Source organism: Phocoena phocoena, chromosome 2, assembly GCF_963924675.1.
Source record: "Phocoena phocoena chromosome 2, mPhoPho1.1, whole genome shotgun sequence".
Lineage (NCBI taxonomy): Eukaryota > Metazoa > Chordata > Mammalia > Artiodactyla > Phocoenidae > Phocoena > Phocoena phocoena.
The window spans coordinates 162,050,654-162,063,175 of NC_089220.1; the positions used below are offsets into that span (position 1 = coordinate 162,050,654).

The following is a 12,522-nucleotide window of genomic DNA, read 5'->3' on the forward strand; positions in this document are numbered from 1 at the left end:
AAAATGTTTATATATTATAATCATATTAAAGCCTAATATATGCTTATTGAATGGAGCATTCCCATGCAAACTCTTTTCTTACGTAATAGAGAACTGATTTACTTCCAAACTGGAGAGTTCATAAATATTTTAATTTTCACGATCCAGAATTTTCCTCAGCAGCCACAATGAAATTCTTTTTCTTCTGCTAATATGCTTCAGTGGTTAAATATGCAAGACAAAGCATTGTCATAATTTAAAAATATTACTCTAACTGATGAACTCAGTGAAATTTCACTAAAATTATGAACTGTGGCATATCTCATCTTGTGATTAGAGATGGTGAAATGTGTTTTGTAGTCACAGAAATTTAAATAAAAGCAACCAAATAATCAAAATCACTGTTTGTAATGAATACATTTTGTTTATATGAATACATGATTTTTTAGATTTTGTAAACATTTAACACGTGGTTTCATAAGACATTTATTAGCTGCTAGAATGTGTTTGGCCTTCCTGGTTTTCTTCAGATATTTATAACTTCACCTTAAATGTTTTGAATTATGAAGGGGAAATATTAATGGAAGAACTTCCATTAATATTTGGTTTGAAGCTTGACTTGTATTTTATAGTGCAGTTAAGTTCTAGAATATTTAGCTTTAAAACAAGTCCTTTGAAGTGTACTGGAACGAATGTCTTTGGTAAAAACACATGAGAAGTTCACCAAGATTTTTACAGAGGTGATTGCACCATTGTGCTTTCATATATCTTTATAGTGATGGATTTTAAAAATTAATTTTCATTTTTCAAAGGACAGTGGTGTTTAGTGTTCTGTGGAAAGTGCGGTGATTGACATTTTAACTGATAAAACATCCAGGTAATGAAAGAAATGGCTTGAACTTTTCTCCTAAAGCCAAATTTCAACATTTATTCAATCCAAAGTTATTTCGTCTTGAAATCGTCTTTACATTTTTGCAGTTGAGTGACACAGGCACAGATGTGAAGAGTCTGCGGAAGGGTTTGGTGATGCTTGGGTGACTTTGCCTTTCCATTTCCACACTCACTGGTCTTACAGCTATTTCACACCATTGCATATAACAATAAGATTGTTATCTGCATGGACTTGCTTCCTTTGTGAATTAATATGTAATTTATTGCCCCAGCAGGGCAGTATTGAATTTATTGCCCAGAGTCACTTGAGAGGAAAGAGGAGAGGTTTTATTATCCTTGGACAACAGGTGTAAACTGGGACAATCCTGGGCCAACCCAGATGGAAGATTTTCTATTCCAAGGATGTGTGCATTTAGGAATTGAGGGTACCCGAGGTGGGAGGTGGAAGGATTCCTTGACCAAGTTCACGACCAAGAATTTGCAACTTGTAAGCACATTTCAGAGGTCAAGTATATATTTCAAATCTTGTCTATTTCTACATTCTACCAACTGACTTAGAAGGGCTGGGAGGTGGCTTGGCAGGTGGCAAAGTTCACAGAGGACTAAAGAACTAGACCAGAGAATTTTCTGGATGCCCAGGGAGACAGTCACAGCTAGGTCATAGGTTCTTAAGACTGTCACAAAACAGAAGAGGCTCTCCTTGGAGCATTAACTTTTTATCAATAACAGTAGCTTATCAACTCTGTAGCCAGAGCTGTGAAAAGAAACATCCAGAAGCAATAGATTTCCAGCTAAGTACTATGTGGGTGAACGGCATCTCCTTGTCATGTTGATTCACCATGAGGTGATGTGCAACATGTTTTCATTATTATATGATAGTTAATTTGCTTGTTTTTATTTTTGGGGAAATATATTTAAGGGGAAAATAATATTTGCTTGTAAAGAAAAATACCTTTCATTATATATCCATTATATGACTGTCGAAACAAGCATAGCTCTAAGAACTATATGTTTAATTTACATGTAGAGAAAATTTAAGTGGCCCTGTCCCTTGAAAAGTGCGCTTCAGTGTTTTAAGAGTCGACACGTTAGTGATGAAATATCTGGTCATGAAACCAGGCCTCCATTTTTATAGAAATTTGCAAATCCTTTGATTATTAAGATATAGTGGGCTTATTCAATATGCTGATAAAATTGCTCACATTATTTAAAACTGAAAATAATGGTTAAGAGCAAGCATACAATGAAGCAGTCTTTTAAATTTTGAGACAGAGTCGCAGGTGCAGGGAGGCTTCAAAGTATAAGCTTTGGTGTCAAACAGCTCAAAGCCTGGACATTCCATTTACTAAAACTTACCATAGGTGAGTTGCTTAGTGCTAAAGTTTCAAAAAGAAAATCTTTCGGGGATAATTATGCTTGCTGTGTAGGGTATTTGTGAAAACAAATGGCAATATATGCAAAATACTTGACACATACTTGGAGCTCAGTGGGAACACATCTATTACTACTTTTATTAAAGATAATAGAATTGTGATGTTAGGGAGCTTGTCAAAACTTTAGGTGTTTTCTGACCAAGAATTATTTTGTCCTCCCGTTATGTCATGATATGATATGTTATGTTATGAAAATGTGTCTGCATAAAGAGAAATATCTGGAAATATGTTTTAAATTAATTGTATTTATTTATCCCCCAAACTCAGATAGGCTGATACTATGATTCTTTTTTCAGGAAAAGAAAATTTAAACACATAAAAGCTAATTTCTTGAAAGCACAAATCAAGTTGTTAGAACTTCTGGTGTATGGCCCAGTCTGCTGAAACTTTTGTTTTTTCCTCACTAATTTGGTGAAAAAGCTAGGAAAGGTGCTTAGGAAGCTTACCCCAAATCCTGACTTTCTCTAGAAGTTGTGCTTTGTGATAAATGTAGCAACTTAAGTATTTTTCAACTTTTTAGTTGTGTATTAAGAAGGGGAAACAAAGCAAAGTTCAAAATATCTAATTTACCTGCAATGCAAAGTGGCTAGGGATTGTTTTTTTTTTTTTTTCTTTGAGAAGCTGTTAAAGTAGCATAATAGAATGACTTCTAAGGTGCTGACCTCTGAAAAGCTGTAGAGTTTCACCCTGTCTCATTAAATGCAGTGGAGATGGCCAACCAGGGTGGAATGTGCCAGGCTTGGAAACAGAAAAGTATAGAGGGGCAATGCTTCACACAGCACATGGAACACTTTGTGAGGCTGGAAAAAGTAAAACTACTCTGATGATCAGGAAACATTCTTTACGAAGTGTAGTGACAGTTCTGACTGCTTAAGTTGATTGGCTAACATAGAGTCAGTGTTTCCCTGCTTGCTCCCCCTTCATTTCTCCTTACCAGTTTTCTTTTTGTGCATAACAGCAAATCATCTCAGGTGTGGCTTTGAGTCTGGTTTCTGTGGCTGGGAGCCATTTCTCACAGAAGAAGATTCACACTGGGAATTCGTGAAAAGGTTGACGAGTGCAGACCACCATCTTCCTGATGCTGAGAACACAACAAACACAAATCATGGTAGGACATTTTCCTCTTTTTTTTTCCTTCCCCCCCCCAGAATTGTTGTCTTTCTTTCCTGTTGTGAATGATGATACTATGTGTTTTCACTTCTATCTATAGATTTTATAAATGGAACTCTGGTTTGTCTTGCTTTAAATTGTCCTGATCAACTTAATAATTTGTGCTTAATTGAGTTTCCTGAAAGGAGCATTGTTTTAATAACAAAACTTTTTGTTACACTTTTTAAAAGGTTGGATTGAAGGCATGAAGAGGGGAAAAGTCTTTTGGTAGTTTTCTCTAGTTGTCATGAATCATGTACAGTAGGGTTGTCTTCTTTTTAGAGCAATCCAAATTTCATAAAACAGAAAGAAAAATTGTTCAATCCTTTTTCTAAGAACAGATAGTTAGCACTCTCTTTAAAATAAATCTACAAATACTTGAATGCAATGTAATCACTCTTATGGCTTCTTTGTAATAAACAATCTTACTTCTTCCGCATATATACTTTTAATCAGCAGTACAATTTTTACATATCCCCTTAAAATAGAGCAACCATAACTGCATATGGCATTCCAATAAGGGTTTTTGAAGCTTCAAGGAAAACACAAGGGTTTTGTTCCGTTTTTGTTTTGTTTGGATAACATTACAAAGGTACATTAGTATCATATTAACTTTATAATAAGGCAACTGTACTGTAGATCCTCTTTAAGCTTGTATAACCCCACTGGACATTATTATATTTGTTTCTCCTTTGAGATTTCCCAAGAAGTATGTGAAAACTAACAGTATTGACTGTGTCTTTAGCCACTGAAAATTGGGGTTAGTTGGGGAAGATGTTAGGGGATGGAAGGGAGACTTTGGCTATCCATCCGTTATCTAAAACTATAAATGCAGCTTATTATTTAACAGTGGAGTGAGATCTTAATTGTTGCTTTTGTGCCAATGAGTCTCATTTTTCCCTTAAGATTCTGTGACAGATTGGATTAAATTTAAAGTTTATGATAGGAAGGAGACTATTAATTATTAGAACTATATGTATTAATAGTACATTTCCTCCAAGCTCATATAATGATTTTTTTTTTCCTTTCTCAAACCAGTTATTGAGTGTATATCATAGTACTAGAGTTGGGTGTAAACAGATGGAAGGATATTTGGGTTGTTTCTAAATTTTGGTGATTATGAATATTCTATAAAATTTGCCTATAGGTTTTGTCTGGATATAAGTTTTCATTTAACTTGAGCACTCTTTCCAATTCCTATGTATAATTAACGTTTGCACTCTGGTTAGTGAAAAGACCCTACTATTTCTGGCCCTTTGTGACCTTGAGGCAATGTTTCAACTGCCCCTTTTAGAAGGTTTTCCTCCAGCCTCAGGTAGTTTCCTTATATCCATGCCCTGGTCAGTACTCAGGTGGAAATTTGGGGGGAGCCCTCTGGAGATCTCTGGAGCTCTCTCTCTTTGCAGCTCTCCCCTCCTGGAACTCTGCTTTATGAACTGCAGCCACCTGAGTCTCCCCGAGGTGCCATCTTTTCAACTTGAGGAGACCACCACACTCCTCCTGGCTTCCCCTGCCTGAATGGCAGCTGGAAACGCGGTTTAGGCAGTAAGCTGGGGAAATTGTATGGCTTAGTTCATTTGTTTCCCCTCTCAGAGATCATTATCCTGTGGTTCTACATTCCGATTGCCCTACATTTGAAAACTATTATTTAGTATATATCGTTTTGATTTCTTTGCTACTGTTAGACAGAAGGCTAAATCTGGTCCCTGATACTCAACCTTGCCTGGAAACAGAAAAAGCCTAATTCTTTTTGTTTTTTTGCTTTATTTCTTTGGTCTGGATATGCCATAATATATCTAGCCATACTCTTATTGAGAGATAATATTATGACAATGCTGCAAAATCTGTACATGTATGCATTTTCTTATATGGGGAGATTTTATTCTGTGCAGTAAAGGACTAAAAGTGAGACTCCTATATTTTTACCAAAAGATATGTACTTTCCCGTCAAATTTTAATACTTAAAATTCCAGCAGCAAAAAAGAGTGCTTTTTTCTATTTGCCTACCATCAATAGACATTATATTCTCTTAATTTTTAAAAAACTTATGGGTATAAAATGATTTGTCTTTCACTGAAAAATGATTTTTCAAATGTTTCTAATTTTTCAATTTATTTAGATCTTTAATTTTGCTAAATATTTGAAGCTTTCAGTGCATAGATTTAAAAAATATTTTGCTAACATTTTCTTAGGTTTCTAATATTTTTGCAGCTACTGTGTCACATTTTAAAAACTTAATTTTTTTGGTTGCTGTATATATAAGTACAATTATATATTTTAAATACTTACCTTGTATTCAATGACCTTGTTAATTTTTTTTATTATAGTTAAGAATTTATAAATGTTCCACATTTTCTGGGTTCATAATTACTTTGTCTTCAAATAATGACAGTTTTACTTCCTTCTTTCTAAATCTTAAGCCTTCTGTTTTCTTTTTGGTTTTATTGCCCTAGGTAGGACTTCTGGAGAAATGTTAAATAGAGCTTGTGATAGCTGCTGTACTTGTCTTGTTCCTATTTAGGGGAAAAGCTGTCAGTAATTCAGCCTTGAATGCTATAGTTCCTAAAAGGTTGTTTTGTTTCAGATAAAGATGTTTCCAAGCATAGCACAAGGAGATCAGCTCAGTGCTTTGTGTCCACCTAGAGGGGTGGGATAGGGAGGCTGGGAGGGAGAAACAAGAGGGAGGAGATACAGGCATATATGTATATGTATAGCTGATTCACTTTGTTATACAGCAGAAACTAACACACCATTGTAAAGCAATTATACTCCAATAAAGATGTTAAAAGAAAAACAAAGATGTTTCCTTCTATTCATAGTGTGTTAAGTTTATATATATATATATATATACACACACATATATATATATATATACACATATATGTAAGCATGTTAAAACTTTTCACGTGCTTTTTTCAGCATATGTTGTGATAATCATATGATCGTGATATTATCCTTTTTATTTCAAATAAAATGATTTTTCAAATATTAAACCATTCTTGCATTCCTGATCCAAACCTCCTTTCATTGGTTTTATGATTTCTTTCTTACTTCTTAATGGTAATATTTGTGATTTTTTTTTACCTAAATTCATTATAAAGTCATTATAAATGTTCTCACAGCATGTAAGGAATCCCTTCCAGGCAATTGTATTAAGGGAGTGCATCCTTTGCAAAAGGTGAGGTTGAGGCTGGCCTGGAAAGCTTAACGTGGGGAGACTGACCTCTACATTCTTTTTCTTAAAACTTTTGAACTTTATTTATTTTTTTATACAGCAGGTTCTTATTAGTCATCAATTTTATACACATCAGTGTATACGTGTCAATCCCAACCGCCCAATTCATCACACCACCATCCCCACCCACCGTGGCTTTCACCCCTTGGTGTCCATACGTTTGTTCTCTACATCTGTGTCTCAAATTCTGCCCTGCCAACCGGTTCATCTGTACCATTTTTCTAGTTTCCACATACATGCGTTAATATACAATATTTGTTTTTCTCTTTCTGACTTACTTCACTCTGTATGACAGTCTCTAGATCCATCCATGTCTCAACAAATGACCCAATTTCGTTCCTTTTTATGGCTGAGTAATATTCCATTGTATATATGTACCACAACTTCTTTATCCATTCATCTGTCGATGGGCATTTAGGTTGCTTCCATGACCTGGCTATTGTAAATAGTGCTGCAATGAACACTGGGGTGCATGCGTCTTTTTGAATTATGGTTTTCTGTGGGTATATGCCCAGTAGTGGGATTGCTGGGTCGAATGGTAGTTCTATTTTTAGTTTTTTAAGGAACCTCTATACTGTTCTCCATAGTGGCTGTGTCACTTTACATTCCCACCAACAGTGCAAGAGGGTTCCCTTTTCTCCACACCCTCTCCAGCATTTGTTGTTTGTAGATTTTCTGATGATGCCCATTCTAACTGGTGTGAGGTGATACCTCACTGTAGTTTTGATTTGCATTTCTCTAATAATTAGTGATATTTGAGCAGCTTTTCATGTGCTTCTTGGCCATCTGTATGTCTTCTTTGGAGAAATGTCTATTTAGGTCTTCTGCCCATTTTTGGATTGGGTTGTTTTTTTCTTTAATATTGAGCTGCATGAGCTGTTTATGTATTTTGGAGATTAATCCTTTGTCTGTTGATTTGTTTGCAAATATTTTCTCCCATTTTGAGGATTGTCTTTTCATCTTTTTTATGGTTTCCTTTGCTGTGCAAAAGCTTTGAAGTTTCATTAGGTCCCATTTGTTTATTTTTGTTTTTATTTCCATTACTCTAGGAGGTGGATCAAAAACGATCTTGTTGTGATTTATGTCAAAGAATGTTCTTCCTATGTTTTCCTCTAAGAGTTTTATAGTGTCCGGTCTCACACTTAGGTCTCGAATCCATTTTGAGTTTATTTTTGTGTATGGTGTTAGGGAGTGTTCTAATTTCATTTTTTTACATGTAGCTGTCCAGTTTTCCCAGCACCACTTATTGAAGAGACTGTTTTTTCTCCATTGTATATCCTTGCCTCCTTTGTCATAGATTAGTTGACTATAGGTGTGTGGGTTTATCTCTGGGCTTTCTATCTTGTTCCATTGATCTGTGTTTCTCTTTTTGTGCAAGTACCATATTGTCTTGATTAATGTAGCTTTGTAGTATAGTCTGAAGTCAGGGAGTCTGATTCCTCCCACTCCGTTTTTTTCCCTCAATACTGCTTTGGCTATTCGGGGTCTTTTGTGTCTCCATACAAATTTTAAGACGATTTGTTCTAGTTCCATAAAAAATGCCATTGGTAATTTGATAGGGAGTGCATTGAATCTGTAAATTGCTTTGGATAGTATAGTCATTTTCACAATATTGATTCTTCCAATCCAAGAACATGGTATATCTCTCCATTTGTTGGTATCATCTTTAATTTCTTTCATCAGTGTCTTATAGTTTTCTGCATACAGGTCTTTTGTCTCCCTAGGTAGGTTTATTCCTAGGTATTTTATTGTTTTTGCTGCAGTGGTACATGGCAATGTTTCCTTAATTTCTCTTTCAGATTTTTCATCATTAGTATATAGGAATGCAAGAAATTTCTGTGCATTAATTTTGTATCCTGCAACTTTACCAAATTCATTGATTAGCTCTAGTAGTTTTCTGGTGGCATTTTTAGGATTCTCTATGTATGGTATCATGTCATCTGCAAACAGTGAAGGTTTTACTTCTTCTTTTCCAATTTGTATTCCTTTTATTTCTTTTTCTTCTCTGATTGCCATGGCTAGGACTTCCAAACTATGTTGAAGAATAGTGGTGAGAGTGAACTTCCTTGTCTTTTTCCTGATCTTAGAGGAAATGCTTTCAGTTTTTCACCACTGAGAATGATGTTTGCTGTGGGTTTGTCATATATGGCCTTTATTATGTTGAGGTAGCTTCCCTCTATGCCCACTTTCTGGAGAGTTTTTTATCATTAATGGGTGTTGAATTTTGTCAAAGGCATTTTCTGCATCTATTGAGATGATCATATGGTTTTTGTTCTTCAATTTGTTAATATGGTGTATCACATTGATTGATATGCATATATTGAAGAATCCTTGCAGCCCTGGGATAAATCCCACTTCATCATGATGTATGATTCTTTTAATGTGTTGTTGGATTCTGTTTGCTAGTATTTTGTTGAGGATTTTAACATCTGTATTCATCAATGATATTGGTCTGTAATTTTCTCTTTTTGTAGTATCTTTGTCTGGTTTTGGTATCAGGGTAGTGGTGGCCTCATAGAGTTTGGGAGTGTTCCTTCCTCTGCAATTTCTTAGAAGAGTTTGAGAAGGTTGGGTGTTAGCTCTTCTCTAAATAGAATTCACCTGTGAAGCCATCTGGTCCTGGACTTTTGTTTGTTTTGAGATTTTTAATCGCAGTTTCAGTTTCATTTCTTGTGATTTGTCTGTTCATATTTTCTGGTTCTTCCTGGTTCAGTCTTGGAAGGTTATACCTTTCTAAGAATTTGTCCATTTCTTCCAGGTTGTCAATTTTATTGGCATAGAGTTGCTTGTAGTAGTCTCTTAGGATGCTTTGTATTTCTGTGGTGTCTGTTGTAACTTCTCCTTTTTCATATCTAATTTTATTGATTTGAGTCCCTCTTTTTCTTGATGAATCTGGCTAATGGTTTATCAATTTTGTTTATCTTCTCAAAGAACCTGCTTTTAGTTTTATTGATCTCTGCTATTATTTTCTTTGTTTCTATTTCATTTATTTCTGCTCTGATCTTGATGATTTCTTTCCTTCTGCCAACTTTGGGTTTTGTTTGTTCGTCTTTCTCCAGTTCCTTTAGGTGTAAGGTTAGATTGTTTATTTGAGATTTTTCTTGTTTCTTGATGTAGGCTTGTATAGCTATAAACTTCTCTCTTAGAACTGCTTTTGCTGCATCCCATAGGTTTTGGATCATTGTGTTTTCACTGTCATTTGTCTCTAGGTATTTTTTGATTTCCTCCTCGATTTCTTCAGTGTTGTCTTGGTTATTTAGTAATGTATTGTGTAGCCTCCATGTGTTTGTGTTTCTTTACATTTTTTTCCCTGTAATTCATTTCTAATCTCATAGTGTTGTGGTCAGAAAAGATGCTTGATATGATTTCAATTTTCTTAAATTTACTGAGGCTTGATTTGTCACCCGAAATGTGATCTATCCTGGAGAATGTTCTGTGTGCACTTGAAAAGAAAGCTGTTTGTGGATGGAATGTCCTGTAAATATCAATTAAATGTATCTGGTCTATTGTGTAATTTAAAGCTTCTGTTTCCTTATTTATTTTCATTTTGGATGATCTGTCCATTGGTGTAAGTGAGGTGTTAAAGTCCCCCACTATTATTGTGTTACTGTTGATTTCCTCTTTTATAGCTCTTAGCAGTTGCCTTATGTATTGAGGTGCTCCTATGTTGGGTGCATATATATTTATAATTGTTACATCTTCTTCTTGGATTGATCCCTTGATCATTATGTAGTGTCCTTCCTTGTCTCTTGTAACATTCTTTATTTTAAAGTCTATTTTATCTGGTATGAGTATAGCTACTCCAGCTTTCTTTTGATTTCCATTTGCATGGAATATCTTTTTCCATCCCCTCACTTTCAGTCTGTATGTGTCCCTTGGTCTAAAGTGGGTCTCTTGTAGACAGCATATATATGGGTCTTGTTTTTGCATCCATTCAGCAAGCCTGTGTCTTTTGGTTGGAGCATTTAATCCATTCACGTTTAAGGTAATTATCGATATGTATGTTCCTATTACCGTTTTCTTAATTTTGGGGGGTTTGTTTTTGTAGGTCCTTTTCTTCTCTTGTGTTTCCCACTTAGAGAAGTTCCTTTGGCATTTGTTGTAGATCTGGTTTGGTGGTGCTGAATTCTCTTAGCTTTTGCTTTTCTGTAAAACTTTTGATTTCTCCATCGAATCTGAATGAGATCCTTGCCAGGTAGAGTAATCTTGGTTTTAGGTTCTTCCCTTTCATCACTTTAAGTAAATCATGCCACTCCCTTCTGGCTTGTAGAGTTTCTGCTGAGAAATCAGCTGTTAACCTTATGGGAGTTCCCTAGAATGTTATGTGTCATTTTTCCCTTGCTGCTTTCAATAATTTTTCTTTGTCTTTAATTTTTGCCAATTTGATTACTATGTGTCTCGGAATGTTTTTCCTCGGGTTTATCCTGTATGGGACTCGCTGCACTTCCTGGACTTGGGTGGCTATTTTCTTTTCTGTGTTAGGGAAGTTTTCGACTAAAATCTCTTCAGTATTTTCTCTGGTCCTTTCTCTGTTTCTTCTCCTTCTGGGACCCCTATAATGCAAATGTTTTTGCGTTTCATGTTGTCCCAGAGGTCTCTTAGGCCGTCTTCATTTATTTTTATTCTTTTTTCTTTAGTCTGTTCCACAGCAGTGAATTCCACCATTCTGTCTTCCATGTCACTTATCCGTTCTTCTGCCTCAGTTATTCTGCTATTCATTCCTTCTAGTTTAGTTTTCATTTCAGTTACTGTATTGTTCATGTCTGTTTGTTTGTTCTTTAATTCTTCTAGGTCTTTGTTAAACATTTCTTGCATCTTCTCGATCTTTGCCTCCATTGTATTTCCAAGGTCCTGGATCATCTTCACTATCATTATTCTGAATTCTTTTTCTGGAAGGTTGCCTATCTCCACTTCATTTAGTTATTTTTCTGGGGTTTTATCTTGTTCCTTCATCTGGCATATAGCCCTCTGCCTTTTCATCTTGTCTCTCTTTCTGTGAATGTGGTTTTTGTTCCACAGGCTGCAGGATTGTAGTTCTTCTTGCTTCTGCTCTCTGCCCTCTGGTGGATGAAGCTATCTAATGGCTTGTGTAAGTTTCCTGATGGGAGGGACTGGTGGTGGGTAGAGCTGACTGTTGCTCTGATGGGCAGAGCTCAGTAAAACTTTAATCTGCTTGACTGCTGATGGGTAGGGCTGGGTTCCCTCCCTGTTGGTTGTTTGGCCTGAGGCAACCCAACACTGGAGCCTACCTGGGCTCTTTGATGGGGCTAATGAGAGACTCTGGGAGGGCTCTCGCCAAGGAGTACTTCCCAGAACTTCTGCTGCCAGTGTCCTTGTCCCCATGGTGAGCCACAGCCACCCCCTGCCTCTGCAGGAGACCCTCCAAAACTAGCAGGTAGGTCTGGTTCAGTCTACCCTGGGGTCACTGCTCCTTACCCTGGGTCCCAATGCACACGCTGCTTTGTGTGTGCCCTCCAAGAGTGGAGTATCTGTTTTCCCCAGTCCTGTTGAAGTCCTGCAATCAAATCCCGCTAGGCTTCAAAGTCTGATTGTCTAGGAATTCCTCCTCCCGTTGCTGGACCCCCAGGTTGGGAAGCCTGACGTGGGGCTCAGAACCTTCACTCCAGTGGGTGGACTTCTGTGGTATAAGTGTTCTCCAGTCTGTGAGTCACCCACCCAGCAGTTGTGGGATTTGACTTTACTGTGATTGCACCCCTCCTACCGTCTCATTGCGATTTCTCCTTTGTCTTTGGATGTGGGGTATCTTTTTTGGTGAGTTCCAGTGTCTTCCTGTCGATGATTGTCTAGCAGCTATTTGTGATTCAGGTGTTCTCA

The 12,522-nt window shown here is 36.4% G+C and overlaps 1 protein-coding gene across 1 annotated transcript in view; it reads left to right on the top strand.

Annotated features, from left to right (window-relative positions):
* MALRD1 (MAM and LDL receptor class A domain containing 1) overlaps window positions 1-12,522 on the top strand; it is a 598,156-nt gene that overhangs the window by 86,733 nt on the left and 498,901 nt on the right. Inside the window, exon 12 of the mRNA XM_065871795.1 lies at window positions 3,262-3,411. Coding sequence (XP_065727867.1) covers window positions 3,262-3,411 — 150 coding nt within the window. The remainder of the gene's footprint in view (window positions 1-3,261; window positions 3,412-12,522) is intronic.